This window comes from Oryctolagus cuniculus, chromosome 5 (assembly GCF_964237555.1).
Source record: "Oryctolagus cuniculus chromosome 5, mOryCun1.1, whole genome shotgun sequence".
Taxonomy (NCBI): Eukaryota; Metazoa; Chordata; class Mammalia; order Lagomorpha; family Leporidae; genus Oryctolagus; species Oryctolagus cuniculus.
In genome coordinates this window covers 157,866,451-157,887,071 of record NC_091436.1, presented here as the reverse complement: position 1 = coordinate 157,887,071, position 20,621 = coordinate 157,866,451, and the positions used below count along the sequence as shown (strand labels likewise).

The 20,621-nt window shown below is 43.3% G+C and overlaps 1 protein-coding gene across 4 annotated transcripts in view; it reads left to right on the top strand.

Annotated features, from left to right (window-relative positions):
• The window catches only part of PHACTR1 (phosphatase and actin regulator 1), a 582,572-nt gene that overhangs the window by 20,136 nt on the left and 541,815 nt on the right, over positions 1-20,621 (top strand). For all 4 annotated transcript variants that reach the window (XM_051855839.2, XM_051855837.2, XM_051855844.2 and 1 more), the window contains one exon: positions 7,172-7,318. In XM_051855839.2, coding sequence (XP_051711799.1) covers positions 7,172-7,318 — 147 coding nt within the window. The remainder of the gene's footprint in view (positions 1-7,171; positions 7,319-20,621) is intronic.

Here is a 20,621-nt window from a genome sequence, read left to right as displayed (position 1 = left end):
TTGTAACTGAATTCTGTGTATGGTCTGAGGCAGTGAGCAAGGTTTATCTCTCCCACTATAAGGACATCCACGTGACAAGCACTGTTATGCAAAGGCCATCCTTGCTCCGCTCTTCTGCAGTGGGACTCTCGTAGTAGTCAAGTGTCTTCATATATGAGAGTATTTTTAGATTCTTCATTCCTATCCATTTGTCTATGAATCTCATATTGTCTTTGTATTCTTTTAAAGATGTATTTATTTATTTGAAAGTTAGAGTTACAAAGAGAGAGAAGGAGAGGCAGAAAGAGAGTGGTCTTCCATTGCTGGTCCACTCCTCAATTGGCCACAATGCCTGGAGCTGTGCCAATCTGAAGCCAGGAGCCAGGAGCTTCTTCCAGGTCTCCCACGTGGGCGCAAGGGCTCAAGCACTTGGGCCATCTCCCACTGCTTTCCCAGGCCATAGTAGAGAGCTGGGTTGGAAGTGGAGCAGCCAGAACTCGAATCAGCACCCACATGGGATGCTGGCACTGCAGGCGGTAGCTTTACCCACTACACCACTGAGCCAGCCCTGTCTTTGTATTCTATACCCTTGAAATAAGTTTTGATAACCTCTATAAATCTTCATATACATCCTACAAACACCTTGTCACATTAAAATAGATAGTAAGCTGAGATTTTTATTTCAGTTGCATTGAATCTATAGGTCAATTTGAAGAGGCCAGTGGCTTAACAATATTATGTCTTTGAATCCATGAACAAGATCATTGTGTATTGTCTCACTTCCTAATTATTTAGGTATTCTTAATTTCTTTCAGCAGTGTTATGGTTTTTCACATAGAAGTCTTGCTCATCTTTTCTTCAATTTATTCACAGGTATTTGATAGTTTTTAAAAAAGTTTTATTTACTTATTTGAAAGGCAGAGTGACAGAGAGAGAGGGAGAAAGAGATCTTCCATTCACTGGTTCTGTCCCCAGATGGCCATAATGGCCTGGCCTGGACAGGGCGAGGCCAAAGCTAGAAAGCCAGAATTCCACACAGGTCTCCCCTGTGGGTGGCAGGGGCCCAAATATGTGGGTCAACTACTACTGACCTCCAAGTCACAATAGTAGAGAGCTGGATAGGAAATGGAGCAGTCAGAATTGGAGCCTGTGCCCTGATACGGGATGTTGGTCTCACAAGTGGTGGCTTAACCCATTGCACCACAATGCCAGCCCTTTGCATTTGATAGTTTTGATGTTTTTATTTATAAGTGTTATTTATTTATTTATTTATTTATTTGGACAGGCAGAGTGGACAGTGAGAGAGAGAGACAGAGAGAAAGGTCTTCCTTTGCCGTTGGTTCACCCTCCAATGGCCGCTGCTGCCGGCGCACCACGCTGATCCGATGGCAGGAGCCAGGTGTTTCTCCTGGTCTCCCATAGAGTGCAGGGCCCAAGCACTTGGGCCATCCTCCACTGCACTCCCGGGCCACAGCAGAGAGCTGGCCTGGAAGAGGGGCAACCAGGACAGAATCCGGCACCCCGACCAGGACTAGAACCCGCAAGGCGGAGGATTAGCCTATAAGTGTTATTTTTAAATTTAAAATTCAAATTTTGCTGGCATAAAGAAACAAAATTGATGTTTTATACTGATTTATGTCCAGTGCCATGGTGAGATTCACTTTTATTTATAATAGTCTCTGTATGCTCTCATAACATGACTGATAATTTTGTTCTTGCTTTCACACCATTTCACTGTTTTAATTTCTTTTACTTATAATATTACCTGCAGTACTATTTTGAGTAGAAGTAGTAAAAATTGACATAGTTATAAACCTTTTGGTACACAGGTCTCAACTCTTTACATTCTGATTCATTAGGTTGAGGTTTGGGGTGGTTATGATGTATAGAAACACACTTTGAGGGCCGGTGCTGTGGCATAGCAGGTAAATCCACTGCCTGTAGCACCGGCATCCCACATGGACGCCAGTTTGAGTCTGGGTCTCCACTCTGATCCAGCTCTCTGCTGTGGCCTGTGAAAGCAGTGGAAGATGGCCCAAGTCCTTGGGCCTCTGAACTCACATTGGAGACCCAGAAGAGGCTCCTCACTTCAGATCAGTACCCTTCCGGCTGCTCCAGCCATTTGGGGAGTGAACCAGCAGATGGAAGACCTCGCTCGCTCTCTCTCTCATTGCCTGTGCCTCTCTGTGATTCTGCCTTTCAAATAAATAAATAAATTTTTTCAAAAAGAAAATAAAAAAGGAAACACACTTTCAATTATATTTTTAATGGATGTTTACTTACCAGATAATTTTTTTCTTTTCTTCAACATTTATTTAATTATTTGAAAGGCAGAGTTATAGAGCAAGAGAGAGATGCACAGAAAGAAATTTTCCTGCTGTTTCATTCCCCAAATTACTGCAATAGCTAGGGCTAGGCCAGACTGAAGCCAGGACCTTAGAACTCCATCTGGGTCTCAGACATGAATGGCTGGAGTCCAAGTACTGCTTTTCCAGGTGCATTAGCAAGAAGCTGGATTGAAAGCAGAGCAGCGGGATTTGAAGGCACTCATATGTAACATCAGCACCACAGGAGGCAGCTTAGCATGCTGTCCCACAATGCTGCCCCCAGAAGAATTTTCTTAATTTGGATACAAAATTGCATCCTTCTTTATTCCTCCCCTTCCTGCCTCCTCCTCCTCCATTGTAGTGATCAATGCATAAAATATTTTCTTTTCTTTTTTTTTTTTTTTGACAGGCAGAGTGGACAGTGAGAGAGAGAGAGAGAGAAAGGTCTTCCTTTTGCCGTTGGTTCACCCTCCAATGGCCGCCGCGGCTGGCGTGCTAAGGCCGGCGCACCGCGCTGATTCAAAGGCAGGAGCCAGGTGCTTATCCTGGTCTCCCATGGGGTGCAGGGCCCAAGCACTTGGGCCATCCTCCACTGCACTCCCGGGCCACAGCAGAGAGTTGGCCTGGAAGAGGGGCAACCTGGACAGAATCCGGTGCCCCGACCAGGACTAGAACCCGGTGTGCCAGCGCCACAAGGCAGAGGATTAGCCTATTGAGCCACGGCACTGGCCCAATAAAATGATATTTTCAAGCACCCTATATTGGGACCGCTTCTTCTTTATCTGGCTATAATATGTACCATATTAGCATATTGACTGGCAGGGCACATATTTGGCTTAGCACTTAGGTTACCAAGTAAGACAACTGTATCCCTCATCAGAATGCCTAGGTTTGAGTCCTACATCTGCTTCCAAATCCAACTTCCCGTTAATGTGTATCCTGGCAGACAGGTGATGGCTCAAGTGGTTGGTTCCCAGTCACCCACATGGGAGGCCTGGATTGCATCCTGGCTCCCAGGTTCAGCCTCAGCCCAGCCCTGGCCATCACCAGAATCTGAGGAATAGATTAGTAAATGCAAGCTCAATATGCTTGTCAGTCTCTCAAATAAATAAACAAAGATTTAAGGAGTATCTTCCTCCCACATCAGCAGTCATATTTAGGAATATAGAATCTTGGGGATGGCACCATGGCTCACTTGGTTAATCCTCTGCCTGTGGCACCGGCCTCCCATGTTGGCACCGGGTTCTAGTCCTGGTTGCTCCTCTTCCAGTCCAGCTCTCTGCTGTGGCCCTGGAAGGCAGTGGAGGATGGCCCAGGTGCTTGGGCCCCTGTACCCGCATGGGAGACCAGGAGGAGGTGCCTGGCTCCTGGCTTTGGATCAGCATAGCTCCAACCATAGTGGCCATTTGGGGGGTTAACCAACAGAAGGAAGACCTTTCTCTGTCTCTCTCACTAACTCTGTCAAATAAAAAAAAAGAAATATGTAATCTTGGGGGAAAACTATATATCAAAATTGTTGAGGTCACAGTTGAATTCAATTTTTCCTATACCCATATTTTTCCTATACCCATATCTACACATCTACACATACAATCATAATATAGCTTTTGCCACATGAGAGAAACAGTTTGATGTGAAAAAAATGTATTCTAAAGGATGCAGAGTTACATAAAATAGACTTGAATCATACAAGATAAATCTCTTGAGAGAAGTATGATTGCCGTGTGGCTTCCTAAATATTTCCAGTTACAAACCAAAGAAACCATGCATTTTTTTTCTTTTTCTGACAGGCAGAGTTAGACAGTGAGAGAGAGTGACAGGGAGAAAGGTCTTCCTTTTTCCGTTGGTTCACCCCCCAAATGGCCGCTACAGCCAGCGCACTGAGGCCAGCACTCTGTGCTGATCTGAAGCCAGGAGCCAGGCGCTTCCTCCTGGTCTCCCATGGGGGTGCAGGGCCCAAGCACCTGGGCCATCCTCCACTGCCTTCCAGGGGCCACAGCAGAGAGCTGGACTGGAAGAGGAGCAACTGGGACAGAATCCGGCACCCATATGGGATGCTGGCGCTGCAGGCAGAGGATTAATTAGTGAGCCAAGGTGCTGGCCCAAACCATGTGTTTTCTTACATCTAGATCTAAAAGACACCAGGGCATCATAGAAACCAGCAGAGATCCAGGAATAGCTGCAAATGATTGTAGGGGCATTTAGAATCCCGGTGCCCTACACTGGGATTTTGTTGAGGTGACTGAGACCCACACTGACAGTGTGACTCGTCTCCTGTCACTTGGTGACACAGTTAACAGCATTGGGTGCAGAGCCCACCATTCCTGATTCCCACCCAAGGCCTCTTCCTCTGATGTCTCTCCACCAGATAGTTCATCACAAGAGATCATGGATGTGAAGAGGACATAGAAAATGTTTGGAATCTGTAAAGGAGTTGCTAGAACTAAAGACAGACAGGAGAAAAGAAAGGCAAAGTGCAAAGAAAGAATATTGGAAAGATTAGTTGAAAAATGAGCAAGTAAATTAGGGAAGCCAAGAAATGGAAGGTAATAATCAGAAAATAAAAGTAATAAAAGAATATGAGGGGCTGGCACCACGGCTCACTTGGCTAATCCTCCACCTGCGGCACCGGCACACTGGGTTCTAGTCCCGGTCGGGGCGCTAGATTCTGTCCCGGTTGCCCCTCTTCCAGGCCAACTCTCTGCTGTGGCCCGGGAGTGCAGTGGAGGATGGCCCAAGTGCTTGGGCCCTGCACCCCATGGGAGACCAGGAGAAGCACCTGGCTCCTGGCTTCGGGTCAGCGTGGTACGCCGGCAGCAGCGGCCATTGGAGGGTGAACCAACGGTAAAGGGAGACCTTTCTCTGTGTCTCTCTCTCTCTCTCATTGTCCACTCTGCCTGTCAAAAAAAAAAAAAAAAAAAGAATATGAGAACATGAACATAGATGTAATATTTTATGGCCATTTTTGTTAAAAGTATATCTATCTAGAATTAAATGATTAGATAGTTTACAATGACATAATGTAAAAGTGTATTTAAACCCCTTTGAAGAGGGATAAACAAAGTGTTAACAATATTTAATTCTTAATCTTCTTAAAGGAATAAGAATCAAACCCAGTGATGTATTTTCCTGTATCAATAATCATTAATACCCCAACTCAAAGAAACATTGGGAAAACTAACAGTAGGTACTTCTTCAAATGATTCTACCATTTTTCTAGGAATGTGACTGATGAGTGAATATACAAGGGGGCGGGGAAGCCCAAAGACTTTCAACAATCCAGTAGCACTGTATGGTGTAAAGGAGGTATAGGTTATGCAAATATCCAGAATGATTTGAGTGTGTTTTCTCACATTTTGTGCTTCCCTAAAAACCTAAACCTAAATATCATCATCATCATATTGCTTTACAGCCTGACTATTCATCTAAAAGTAGTAACTTTCATGGTTCATCTCATAAGCCAAAGATCCCTGTTGTGCGTCTTGCAATAGGAGGCCTCCATTTTTAATCTATGCTACACAGAGATAAATAGGACATAATGATGAGGCAGCTGTCACAGAAACTTCGGAGTTACTCTGCACGTACGAAGATAGGAGGCCTGTGTGGAGAGAGGAAGATTTGAGCGTGAGAGGTCACAGGATGAGAGGTAGAGCTGGCAGCTGACGTGGGGCAGGAAGCCCTGCAGAGCCAGGGCAGTGCCTTCTGCTCTGAGACCCAAGGGCAGAGCGCCACACCAGGATTCCCTTTGTAGCAGGGAGACTGCAGCTGGGCGCACACTAGATCCCAGAGTGGCACATCAGGCCACACAAAGACCCAATGACCACAGTTGCAGAGAGACATGCATAAAAGGGGTCACCATCAATAGGTTCCCTGGGAACATCAAACCATTCTGCTCCACACCTGGGTTCTTCTGCAGTGGACCAGGGAAGACTGCAGGCTGCAGTGCAAACGTTCAAAAGAGCCCCAGGTGCCCTTGATCCTGGCTTCTCCTTCAAAACAATGGCTCAGGGCTGCAGAGACCACGCAACCCCATCTGAAGACTATCACCTGTGCTATAAGTGACCAGATAAAGGGGAAGTTGCAGGTTAAATGGATGGGGGTTTATGCAGAAATAAATGTGTGCCCCAAGTTAGGGAAGCTCAGTTCAATGTGAACATGCCCAGGCTACTTCTCATGGCTCCCAAACTTGGACAGACTTTTCCTCCACTCCCACCCCTCATTGTAAGGGGGCAGATAGAGCTTCCCAGCATTGCAGCTCTGGGTCTCTCTGCACCTGGGATCCCCATTTGGAGAAGGGGAGCACCGGAAGGGCTGCCCGGGGCACAGTGCCCTCCTCTACGACAAGGGGACCAGGGCTTGCAGCCCAGGAGGGAAGGGAGCCGGCGCCCACGCTGGCCTGTCTGACCCGGCGTCCTCACGCTGGGGAAGCCCGTGGGTTCTGGGGACCCTGGCGCGCACCTGAAGCGCAGAGTAAGTACATTTGGCGGGAGAGCGCACAGTGCTGACAGGGCATCTTTGCCTGGGAGTCTTCCTTCGGGCGTGAGCCTGCCTGTGCCTGCGCTGCGGGCTGGCGTCCGTGCAGAGCCCTGACCCAGGGCCCCGCGGTGGGAAGAGGAGTGGGGGACAGCCCGGGACTGGCGAGCCAGGGGTAGCCTGAGGTCTGCTCCAGTCCACAATCCTTAACGGGTTTTCTTTCTCTCCCTGCACCCTTTTCTCTCCTTTGCTCTCTTTCTCTCTCTCTCTCCCTCTCTCTTTTCCTCGCTCCCTCTCTCTCCCCCTCCCTCCCTGTCCCCTTCCCCTCCTCTCCCACCCCTCCCCTCCCCCTCCCCTCCGCGCCTCTGTCCCCGTCTCCGGCTCCCTCTCAGCTCGCCGGGCGACCCTGCTCCTGCCTCCCACATTAATGGCGGCATCTTCGGAGGACGACATAGACCGACGGCCCATCCGGAGAGTGCGCTCCAAGAGCGACACGCCCTACCTCGCCGAGGCCAGGATCTCCTTCAACCTCGGGGCCGGTAAGGATGCGCCGGCCTGGCTGCCTCGCTCTTTGTGTGGTGGTGTGGGTGTGAGGAGGGCGTGTGTCGGGGGTGGGGGGTGTCGCGGAGTGGGGGAGGGCGTGCGTGTCACACGGGGCCCCCGCGTGGAGGGAGGAAAGTGCCGGCAGTCACAACAATGACCCGGGATAACCGCGCGCCCTGCGCCCTGCGCTCTTTGCGCCGCCCTGCGGGCCGGCCTCGCCGGCTCCCGGCCTGGCCCGGCTGCTGCAGGGTGGAACTTGTTGGTGGCATTGGGACTCTGGCGGTCTTGGTGGGTTGAAGCCGCTGCGGCGGTGATGGGAGTGGGGAGAGGAGGAGGAGCTGACCGCTGGGGGCAGAAGCTGTGCCTTGCACCAAGCGCTTGGACAGCAACGTGGTGGTCCTGATGATGCCCGGTGTGCAGGATGCTTGCAATGGGATTGCGGGCTGTCGCTGAGACAGTGCCCAGAGCAGCCCAGATGGGATAAGAGGGAAGAGTCACTGAGGTGGAGGAGGAAGGAAGGGAAGAGGGGAGGGAAGTGGGGGACAGGATTCCTTAGGTCAAAAATGCCTCTGTGGAGTGGGCTCGGGGTTACATTAGAGAAACACCAGCCTCCACTGGTTCTGCTGCTGCTGCAGCTCCAAACTGACCTGAGCAAGTTTCAGCAGAAGGAAGTTGTTCACCACCACCTTCATAGCACTGACTGTTCTCACGACTCCTGAACCTCAATCCTCAGTCCCAGCTCCTGCCTCTTCCTCTCCGGGGTACCCTATGATTCTAGCAACTGCAGTGCCGAGAGAATAAGGGCATTTCCTGGAGCGTCTCTTTCAAAATACACTTTGAAACCAGATGGCACCCCTTTCTTGAGGATACTGAGCCCTTGATAATGGAAGTAAACCAAACTCTGGTGTGTGTGCGTGTGTGTGTGTGTGTGTTAGAGCAAAGACTACTTCAAGTGCTGGATATTTGATGCCCTGTTGCACAATTTCACCAAAAAAAACACTGAAACCCTGGATAGGGACACAAGATGTACTGAGTGTGCAATCACATGTTTATGGTTGGAAGAATGGGAACTGAATGTGCCAGAGCAGCCAAGTTCCTTGGAGTGCAATTTGCTTGTCTTGGTGACTTGGTTTTTCTACTCGTCATCTCCTTTCACTTCTTAAATGTGTGCCTCTAGATTTGGGGATGAGAAGAAGCAAATCTTATTAAGAAAGCATTCCCAGTTCTTGTAGGAGCCTATATTGCCTACAATGAAATTGTTAATCTCACTCTTATACATTCCAGGTTCAGCAGATGGTTGTGAGGGGTATTGGAAAGGCCAGGAAAAAGTTTCTTTTTGAACCAAGATTGTTTTTTTCCAACTCAGGGATAATAGGACTTAATCTGTTGACTCTTTTTGCTAACAGGCTTTCCTGGTTCAGTACAATAGGAAAAAGGCTAACACAGCAGTTGGTCAAGGTTGTTTAACTTCTACTAGTCCTTTTATAGCAAAACAATTAAATAAAGCACTAAAATAGTTTCAATTTCAGCTACTACTCAACTACATTAAGTCACTCTGCCACCAGATTAGACCCAGTGACTTGCAACCTTTTGTTCTGGTTAAGTTGCTCTGGGGTCCAATTAAAAGATTGACAGCACTTGTCTCCCTTTTATCTGGAAATAAACAAGCCATGCAGGCACCCAGTCATTTCTATGTGTCCCTTACAATACTCTGAGATGCAAGGTGGCAAGAAAGACATGCCCTAGAGAGCATGTTGGTGAAGGGGTGAGGTGGCAACACTGCTCTGGGCGGCCTTCTGGGGAGCTGTCCTCCATGGTGGTGCTGAAGCAAAGGATGGGGAGACAGATATGACTGTAAGCTGGACAGCATAGGGAAGGGTGCTCAGGCCCTGTGATGGGATCCAGGAAAATGCAGGAGATTTGGCCACTGAAAACTTTTCTGTCCCTTCCCACCTACCTCTGCCGCCTGTTTACTACGCCTCACGCCTACTGCTCCACTGCTCAACTCAGGCGATTCTGCTCTAATGTTGCTCTGGCTGCTCACTCCTGGGGCGTTGTTTATTTTCCAGCTGGTTTCTGGTTGCTCTCCTAATAAAATGAGATCTACTCACAGATGCGCCTTTCCCTTGCATTTAAAAGTAATTGTAACCCCTGGTTTAAAAACCAGCAGCCTTGTTTAATCTCTTTGAGCAGCAAGTTGTAATTAAACTATTAGTGTTACTATCAGCGTTGCTGAACAGAGAAGTCTACACACTCCCAATAAATTACATAATATGAGCATAGAAGTAATTTTGTTTGTCTTGACAATTTATAAAAATCAAGGAAGCATTTCTCTGTTATTTCTTCCCATTCTTTTTCTTCTCCCAACACTTATTTTTTTTTATTCCTTCCAGGATTTGTTTAAAGTTATGTATGTTTAATTTGTGCTTTCCCACACCCACTCATTATATGTAATTCCATGTTTGATATTTTGGAAGTTTAGCAAAGCTTCATAAATGAATATATGTATATTCATTTTATGTGCCTATCATAACCATCATTTTGGGTACCAACTCCCTTAAGCTAATCTATATAGTTACACATAAAGTGGATTGGATATTTTGAATACTAATTAAATACTTACACATTTACCTACACTCTGTTCCTGATGGCACTTATTACTGTCATTTCAGATGTAGCTCCTCAGCTAGAGTGTACCTCCAGTGTCAAGTCAGTCATAGAAATATGGGTCTTTCATCATGGAGATGCTAATCTCAAGATTCAGCCTAAACTGAGAGAGTAGAGAACAGAAATTTTCTGAGCCAAAATTTTATTTTTTCAAAAGAGCCACTTTTGTAGGTTTTTAAATTCTTTTCAGTATTTACTGGATGCAAACATGGATGGATGATTGTTTGCTGGAGTTTGTTTTAATGCAAAAGACACTTAATTTAACACATTTGCTGAAGGTTACCCAGACAATCAGATCTCATTTAAAATACTTAAAGAGGGCTTTTTCCCCATGAGAATCTCATTCAACTTGTTAAAAGGACATCTTGTAATGGAAGAGTATGTTCACACTATTAGTAGCAAGTGTTTCTAATTGTGTTCTCATTTAGTAATGAGCATCTCAGACATTTAGCTTGTAAGAACTTATCCTGCCTTGTGAAGTTATTCATTCATTGCATGAAGTGAACTAATGAAGAGTTGCAGTTCATCTGGCAGGTACTTCTCTGTGGTCTAGTGTGTTCTATTTATCTTTATATCCGAAATATACATAAGAGCATCCAATACAAAGAAAGGGTGGAAGCTGGAAGGTTCTCCATAATCAATGAAAGTGTTATGATAACAGAGGAATTAAGCACTTCTAATATTTTGTAAAGGGATTTCAAAGGAAGAGAGCCTGGTCATCCTGGTGATTTGTCATCACGAAACCAATATTGTGCACTATTTGCAAAGAATTAGTGGCTTTACAGTCATAAAAAAGTTTAACTTCTGCAGACGTGTCAGCATTGCTTTATATGGGAGAGAGTATAAGGAATGTCATCCTCTGTGGAAAGCTGAAATCTGTTTTAGTTCCTGGCATCACCTAAGCATAACTGCTTGCAGTTTCCACTGATCTCTTCCACTCATTCAGGCCCAGAGAATAACGACAGTCAGAACTGGCTTCCTCTGGATACCTCTAATGAATGGGCCAGCCAGAAGAAATTATAAACTAGGTCTCAGGAAGTCTCTTTCACAGTTTTTTGGAGAAGGAAAATCTTTATCCCTTAGCTTAAATTGTGAAAGCCCAGGGAGGTGGGAAGAGGCAGCTTGGAGTATGCTATTATTGCTTAGCAATGAGAACCCTCCTTGAGCAAATGGTGACTTGCTGTCATGAGGAAGATTGTTCCACAAACTTAAAGTTCTTGGTAAGCATCCCTCTTCACTTTTTCCTTAAAAATGTCGATATAGTCCTCATAATACTTTCAACTGGAAGGCAAATGCAGTGATTTTTATCAGGTGAGCCCAACCTATCAGTTTCAGTGTTAATTCCCATATTCAGTGACCATAATTCTGACCATTTATCTGACCAGTAGCCTCTGTTATGAGTTTCTCCTCTCCTTTTGTGCCAGGGATTAAGCTGGCTAACCTGATAATCTCTCATACACTAAGGTTGTACTAATGAATATCGCCCCAAATACTACAAATAATATAAAGAAGGTACAGGAAAGTTAGTAATACTGTGAATACATGGGAAACAATTTTTAATAAATATTTAACTTGGCTGCTTATCATTTCATTGTTTCCACAATAATTTATGGATTTATGAGACAACATGAACCCAAAGTCTGTGTCAAGGAATTAGATTTTCTAAAGATCTTTGGGGCATTATTAATTTTTTGTGACATCTAAGTATTGTATTAGCTATTATCTTATAGAGAAATGGTAAACTATTTATTTCTTGTGTCTGTATATGTCCACCCAATTTAATTCCATGGAAGTCCACAGAGATGTTTTTCATGTGAAAAATGTGAGAGGGGAGTCAGAATTCAGTTCTAATGCATCTCTCTACCAAGACCCTGGGAAAATCATTTAACCTCTCTGAGCTTGATTCACTTAGCTCTAAGATGAGGAATTTAGATTTAAAAATCTCTAAAGATCTCTCCAACCCAAAAATAACTGTTACTTCTAACTCTATTATTGGGTACCTAGGAGAGCACTTCAAAGAGTTCATGGAAAACTGGAATTGAAGGAGAAGTTCATTTTGGTGCAAAAAAATTGAAATCCAGGCAGTTTTTTTTTAAAAAATATGCATTTTCTCTGAGCTTTTGAAGACCTCTCCTTGTACTATATCACCGATTTTGTATATAGTCTTATTTATGACATAATACATATAGAATAGCATAATTACAATAAGAAAATATTTGATCACAGCAGAACGAATATATATTGAATAGCATATTTGTATAACATATTAATTAAAATACTTTAATTGTAATATTCAAGTGTTAGTATCATTAACATAGTTGATGCTCCATAAATATTTATCCTATGATTGAATGAAATACTGGATAAATTGCAGCGGTAAGTGGACAGTGAGGAAGCTGATGTTCATTGAGTTCACAACTGACACTTAAAGCCTTTTAACCAATTCTCTTTGTAACTAAGACTGAATGGGTCTGTAAGGTCTTTATTTTCCTTTGTCCTTTTAGACTATCAGGAAAGATATGCAGTCCAGATAAGTGGCAGGATTTAACAAAGCTGCAACATATTCCTTAGAAATTCACAGAATAGCCTTCAACACTAGGCACTGACCTGTCCATGAACCACAAAGAACTTTTTCCCCTCCATGGGCATATACACTGAGAGGAGCAAATAAGCTCCTGGTTGTAATAAATGCAACAGATTGCATTAATACATTTTCATACCTATATTTTAATATGAAGGCAAAAAATTTTTAAAGTTATATATGGAGTTACTCTTTGATAGATGCAACTTTAATTCATGATCAGTTTTTAGTGTGTAAGAGTTAAAATTCAAATGCAAATAGGAGGTAATTTGTTGAGTTGACTTTTTTTTCACTTAATGAGGTGGAAAACAGGGACCTCAAGTATAGCCAGCATATTTCATGTGTAAACAAAAGAGAGCCTGAAAGCCCAGGTGATGGAGGGTTTTCTTCATGGTGTGGTACAAGAGAAACTCCAGTGTTTTCATATTTTGTTTTATCCCTTTCCCCACCCATTTTGGTAAGTGCTAAAGTGGGTGTGACTTCTAGGGGAAAGGTAGGCCATATTGACATTCTAATTGCTTTAATTTATATGTCTTTTATATAATGAAGGATAGTTAAATAAAAGGCAAAATCAATTTTATGGCCTTATTGAATGATGATGGATTCGTGTGACTTTCCATTCAAGTTGCTGAAGGACAAGGGAATGGTCTCACATTAGCAGTTATTTAACATTTATGAATGCAAGTGCTGTGTAAAAGCCTGTAGATTTCCTATCGATCTATCTGGCCACATTTGTGTACCCTGAACTAATAATTCAGCAGCAGAATCTTCGATAGGAAATACTTGGACTATAACACTAGATATGAGGATTCAATATGTATCTTGGTTTTAATACGACTCTGAATGTCACCAGTATGCTCATTTGCTACTTATAGATATGGAGAGCTTGTGTGGCCAACCATCTTTACCAGGTGAAACATAGCAAGGTGGTTTGGTGCTAAATAATGGTGGAATCGAAGATACAGAAAGAGCTTGATGATTCTTGAGTTTCTCCTGTATTCCACTCAGTCCCTTTTTGTTGGGGAGAGGGGAGAGAAGAAATAATCGTTGGAGAATAGTCATGCAACAAAGATTCATTGAGCTTTAACTATGTTGCAAACCATTTTTTAGACACTTGGGATACATTAGTGATCTAAACAAATACCATTTAGGCTTCACAAATTTTAGCTTCTAATACAACTTGAATATTCCTAATCCAGAATGCTTGGAACTAGATATGTTTCAAATCTTGGATTTTTTTTGATTATGGAATGTTTGCAAAGAATTTATTAATAGGTTGAGCATCCTAATTTGAAAATCGGAAATTCAAAATGCTGTGAAACCTAAAACTTCTGAGCGCCAACATGATACTCAAAAGTTGAATCTCATATCATATGATTTTTAATATCCTTGTTTTCAATAAAAAAACAGTAACTATATATGTATGTAATAAGTACATATGAAGTGAATATGGCAAATGTTAAAACTGTCAGATCTTAAAATGTATTTTTTAAATGGTTTGTAGCATTTCAGATACTGAATTTTGGGATTGGAGATTCTCCACTGGCCCACGTGGGTGAAGTAAGCTAAGACGATGAAATATGGGAGCAAGGAGAGGAGTGGGTTGCAGGATAGGTGATGTGGAGAAGAAAGGATTTGCATGAAGTTCTTTAATGCAGATGCAAGAATGAACAGGGTCAATATGGAGTGCAGAACAGATTGGGAGAGAGCTTAGGGAAGACGAGGATAAAGACTTTAAACTGCGAGTGTTCTTGTTGTGACAGAGAGGTCAGTGTGTCTGGAAGGAAGAGGGAGGGACAGGACAGAAGACAGGGACCAGGGTCAGATCTCAAGGGCCTGGGGGGCCACCACAGAGACTAGGCCTTCCTGCATTATGCAGGGATTTGAGCGAGGAGATAACCATTGGTCACATCTTAAAGGGATCACTGGGGCTGCCGTGTTAAGAACAAACTGTAGTGAGGCAATGAAGAAGCTGGGAAGCCCATTGGAAGGTTCTTACAGCAGCCCAGGGAGCAGTGGTGGCCCATCAGTGTGGCACAGCAGCAGTGGAAGCATCAGATTTCATGTGCATTTGAAGGTATAGTCCTAGGCTTCAGGATGGACTTAATGTGGGTTGCAAGAAGCAAAAGGATTACTTCCAAGGCTTGACGTGAGCACCTGGAAGGATTTAGAATAGACATCGTAGGGGCTGGGAGAATGGTCAGGATGTGTCATGTGAGATGTTTACCAGACATCCAAGTAGAAATAGCAAATAAAAAGTTAGACAAGTCTCAGGTTAAAAATGAAATTTGACCTAGAAATAAATATTTGTGTTGTCACCATATAGGGAATATTTATTAACATTTATTGTGTCAAGTGTTTTATAACTGCTTGCTAACTTTTTTCTCACAATGTCTATGAAATCGACATTATTACTCATTTCATCCATGTGGAAACTAAGTCAGAAGTTAAATAATGTAGCAAAGGCAATACAGCTAATAAGTGGAAAACTTGGAATTTGGATCATGTTTTATATGACTTCAAGCCTATATCCCTAATGATTATGATTTACTGTAAGGGAGCTGGCTTATATTACCAGCTGTGCTGTGAGATCACATTTAAATCTGAACTAGCTTAAGGGAAAAAAAAGATGGAACTAGGAATGTATCCTGTCTCAGTCTTTAATTTTTTAACATTTTATATATAAATATATATTATAGGTAATATATATTGTATGTATTTTTATATATGAAGTATTTTTTCATCCACTTGTCTGGGACTCATTATAAGAAATGTACTTTATATCACTCCACATAATGCATGCACATATTTACAAGTGGAATTAAAACTTCCCTCAATACCTATTCAAGTGTAAATATCCTCTGGTGTTTTCCATATTGTCCTATCCCATCCTTTCCCACCCCATTTCATTCTAAAATATTATAGTAATTTTTAAATGCTAGCTATAATCTACCTAATGATTTTGCAATGCACAATTTGAAAATATTACTTAATTGGTGATTTTCTAGGGATTGTATCTGAACTCAGAAAAGTTATTCACAGGGAAGTCCCACTTGGTACTTCTGTAGGGCTGGAAATGTGGTCAGTCCATTCTTTTCCCTGGACCAGAGTCAGGATGAAAGGAAGAAATCCCAGAAACCCAGGAACGGCTTCGTCCTCGGGCGCTGTGAGCACAGTGCCATGCTCTGATATTTTTGTAGCCCACAAAAGTATTTTAATGTTGGCAGGAATGCAATGAATATAATCCAGCCTGTGTTTCATATTTGTCTTTATATTATCAGTCATAAAATGCAGCTTTTCATATATTTTGTCCTGCATGAATCCCACCAAGGCCAAAGTGTCTAAGACGCAGAAAGGGCACAGCAGCCAGGAACAGGAATAAAGGCCCCTCCCTCCCAAGGTGATGGTTTTGAGGGTGTAGCTCCACCTCCAGCCTTCCTGGGTGCTGATCCCCACTCTGCCACAAATGCTGTGGCCTTGGGCAAGACTTTTAACCTCTTCTTGCCTCTGTTTTCTAACTATAAAATGGAGTTAATGATGGGGAGAACTTAGAGGTTTGTCTCTAAGCAAATAATTTCGTGAATGTGAAACAATGGCTTATTGTGAGAATTTTTTAGCACACGGTGGAGAATGAGGTCTATTATGTTTCTTCATTTTATTCTCCCAAGATGGTACTTGGAAAAAAAAATGCACTTCCCATGAACGTATCTTATGCTAGGAAGCAGATCAAATGAGTTAAAAATTTAGAAATGCTCACATAAGGAGTAATTTTTCCTAGGGCTAACTTTGATTCCTTTTCATTCCTGCTTGCTTAGATTGCAGAATGGATACAAAAAGCTCCAAACCAGGAAGAAAGTCTCCCCTAGACTCTGAAAGCTAGGAAACTTTACATTAAGCAATCTATTCTCTGATTAAAGTTGAATGGACAAACCTTAAAATATCTTTCACAAATGAGCACGTAGAAGTGAGAAAAATCTACTGGAGATTCCAAGAATCTCTTGAACTTGCAGAAGGTCTTGTGTGGGGAGGAGAAAAAGAGCAGGCAAAGAGGTACAGGGAGCACAAAAGAGACAGAAAGGAAACAGAATGCAATACCATTTGTCAGTTTGAGAGCCTAGCCTTGCAGAGCCGCTAAACAATGAAGATCACAGCATCTTCGCTTTTGAAAGTCAAGAGGGGCATCTCTTCTTGATGGACACAGTGTTCTCTTATGGGAGTGGAAATTTGCTGTTTCCAAACCCAGGGCAGCTACCTGTGAGCTGAATTCTCTCTCTGCAGCTCTGAAACCTGTTAGCATGTAAATAACACTCTTGGCCTGGCACGGGAAAAGGCTTTGCCAACAGCAAAACAGATGTGGTCTGGGTGACTGGGATAGCTTTGAATGTCTAGCTCTGGCACAAATAAGGCACAGGAATGGAAATGTGAAAAATAGACTGATTTTCCCTGAAGTGTCACCTTGCCAGGGTCAAAAATTCAACACAACCTAACAGTCTAGCAAGACTGCACACAGCATGTACTTATTTGTAAATGTAGGGTCATGTTCATACCCCCAACTATCATCAATATATGAAATGTTGGGCCATTGCCGAGGCTCATTTGGTTAATCCTCTGCCTGCGCGCCAGCATTCCATTTGGGCGCCAGATTCTGTCCCGGTTGCACCTCTTCCAGGCCAGCTCTCTGCTGTGGCCCGGGAAGGCAGTGGAGGATGGCCCAAGTCCTTGGGCCCTGCACCTGCATGGGAGACCAGGAGAAGCACCTGGTTCCTGGCTTCAGATGGGCGCAGCGCGCCAGCCGTAGTGGCCATTTTGGGGGTGAACCAATGGAAAGAAGACCTTTCTCTCTGTCTCTCTCTCTCTCACTCACTGTATATAATAACTCTACCCAAATGTGGTCTCCTTAAAATGTTACTGTCCATCAGTCGGAGACATGGTGTTTGACTTGCACAAGTGATTTTCAGTTCTTAGTACAGTCTCCACCTCTCTTCAACTTGCTACTTGATAACAGTCCCCAAGAAGGTAACCATTGTTTTGAAGCTAAAAGCAACCACACTCCACTCTGCAACTATATGGGATGTTAGTCCAACATGGCCTGAGACGGACACTCAGCCCTATAACCAGGTGGCACCCTTTTTTTCACGATCTCTCCCCTTTCTTTCAACCCTCATCCCTTTCCCCTTGAGTGAATGCCCTAATGATTCGCTTTGACCTTACTAAAACACAACCAGCAGTATTGAGGCAATACCTTCCTTTCTGAGAGACAGGGAGAGAGATTGAAACTTCCCCTGTGGGTCTGCAGAAGCCAGGGTCCTACTCAAGCCAGAGCATGACACAGCTTGCACAGCTGGAGAGCGGCTGCCCTGCGTTTACTGCAGACTGCCATCTCCGATCATGACGCTGGCTGTGATCAGCAAAGATGCGACTCCTTCAGTAAGAAAAGCGGCTTCTGCAGGCAGGGCTGGCAAAGGACGCTTCTGCCTTGCAGGTCGGGAACGCTTAGTTCTGGTCACAGTTTCTCACTGAAGTGATTCAACTGAAATACAACAGTCAGAGATAAAATTATGAGTGACTGAGTTTTAACTTACATATTTATTTAGTGTTAGAGGTTAGAGGACCCTCTTAACCTCTGGATTTTATTCATTTAAAAATGAACATTTTTCATCTTAATGTCTGGGGCTGCAGTTATGATGGATAATGGAGAACACACCAGATTTTGGTCCATCACTGGCTCTATGTTGTACATTGTTGATGATTCTATGTGATTTCCATATGTGTGCTTTCCCGTGGTTGACATAGAAAAGACATCTGATCAATAGGTTTTCAGCAAATTAGATGCTTGGTACACTATTACAGTTATGTAAATTTTTACATCTTTATTCCATTTGTGTGATGCCTAAGGTAGTTTCCTTTTATCTTCTCTTGTTAAAAGCTTACTTTAAAGATGCGGAAGTAGACTATTGGTGTGATTTTTGAGATACCAACCAATGGTGAATCCCACACTCCACTACCACTCAGTCCTCATCAGAGTGTCTTCTCCTTGCTGGGAGGCAACCAGGCAGACTTGCTCACAACCACGCAAATGGTGCGTGGCTGGCTGGTTGGTGAATCTGTTTTCAAAGTTGGTTCATATGTTTGCATGTATAGATCAGGCATATCGGTTCACATGTTAGGAATATTTTTAGCTTTAGAAATAAAGGTTTGCCCTTGTTTTTCTTGCCTGTGGAAGTCTGAGTCAGACCATGTCACTACTTGACTCACACAACAGCAACCTAGTAAATGGAGTGTGTGTTAAGTCTAAGATCAGCTGGAACCATCCATAAAAATAACACCAGGTCAAGCCAAAGGAGGTGCAAATCAGCCTTCAACTCACTTTGTTGTCCTGTGGGTTACAGCTCATATAATATGATCTCTATGAACAGTTCCTGTAGTAAAGCTACCTTGTGAAGAAATACATCATCTTCAGAGTGCTTTGATAAACCCAATTCTGAGAACAATTCCACAGTTATAGCTGCTAGGATCTCTGTTCTATATCCCCTTGGTTCCACTTACGAAAGACAGTAAAGTGGATATATTGAGGGGGGAGGAAATAATGACTGAGCTTATCCAACCCAGGAAGTCTGGCCTGCTCGCTCGATAGGCCTAGCTGGAGGCCTGCCGTCTTGCTATGTTGTCTGTTTCATTTAGGATAGGTGGTGTGTCCTAAGTAAAACCATAGGCAGGTTCTTTATGCACAAATAGAATTTGTTGTTAATATCTCAATGATTTATGTGCATAAAACTATACCTGAATCATTAAAAATATTAGTTATTTACTTTAAATTCAGTCATCACAGTACTTCGTTGACTAAGATCTCTTGACGGAAGTGGCAGAGAGGAAAACACTAGCAGTTAATAAAATGCATGGTCAATAATTAGTAAAAATACATTGTGTGAGTGGACAATTGTGAAAGATGAGATCCCTTTTAACTTTATTCTAAAACTCGGATCAGAAGCTATTCATACTAAATTTGTTACCCCACACCTAGTTGAGATGTTTGTACTGATTTTGGGGGAAAAAATCACATGTGTTGTAATAAAAAGACGTGGAAGGAGACAAAATAGAGAAATAGATGTCAGTGTTGAAATGAAAGCTTTCTTGCAGCTAATACCTACCATCGAAAACTGGAGAGAAATGACAACAAAGCACACACGGCTTCTAGTGCATTGATTCACATATTTAGTGCATTTGCTGCAACAGGGCCACACTGGAGTGAGCTAAAGTGAGGGTGATTTCCTTTGTAGTTCCTCTTCTTCAAGGGCCTTACTTTCTGACAATTTGCGGGAGGCTCAAATGCAATCCAATAACCACAATGGATCTGGAGCTCATTTTAGCGTCTTTTCTAAATTATAACCGATTTCATTTCTTGTGGACTTGTTCTTTGGTGACTTGGGGAAAAACAATGGTGTTATTTATGTAGGTTCATAAAAACATTGGTTCTTTCCCCCCCTAAATCCTAAGTTTCTATAAATGTGTTGCTGAGGTTGAATTATTTTGCTCCCTTGAGTGGGACAATATGGTTCCAAGGCTTAGGCTCTCATAATTTCTCTCATTGCACTCCTGGATCTGTCTGGTGTTAGAATAAAGTGCTTTATTCTGGTGAGGGTCTGTGGGCTGTCCAGCCAGCCAGGGGCAGATGAAAAAAGCAGGGTGGTAGTAACAGGCAGAGCCCTAGTCTTCCTAGAGATAATATCCTGGTATTCCCACTGATTTGAATATATCATCAAGCATGGGGGGAAAACATCAGTGGATCACTGGTTTACAGAGCAGGTGCTCAGGCCAGGTAAAGGTGAAATGATGACCTCTGACCCCTCTTGCTAAAAAAAAAGAACCATTGCAAAGATGATAAGCTTGGACTTGTTTGATAGACCTGGGTTTGAATTCTGATTCCACTGGGTGATTTTAGTTCTTTATGAACTTCAGCTTACTTACCTATAAAATGTACCTGCTTCTGCCTCAGACTCATGAGAACTGTACATAAAGGGGGATATAGAGCCAAGCGCCTGCCAGTGTAGGTG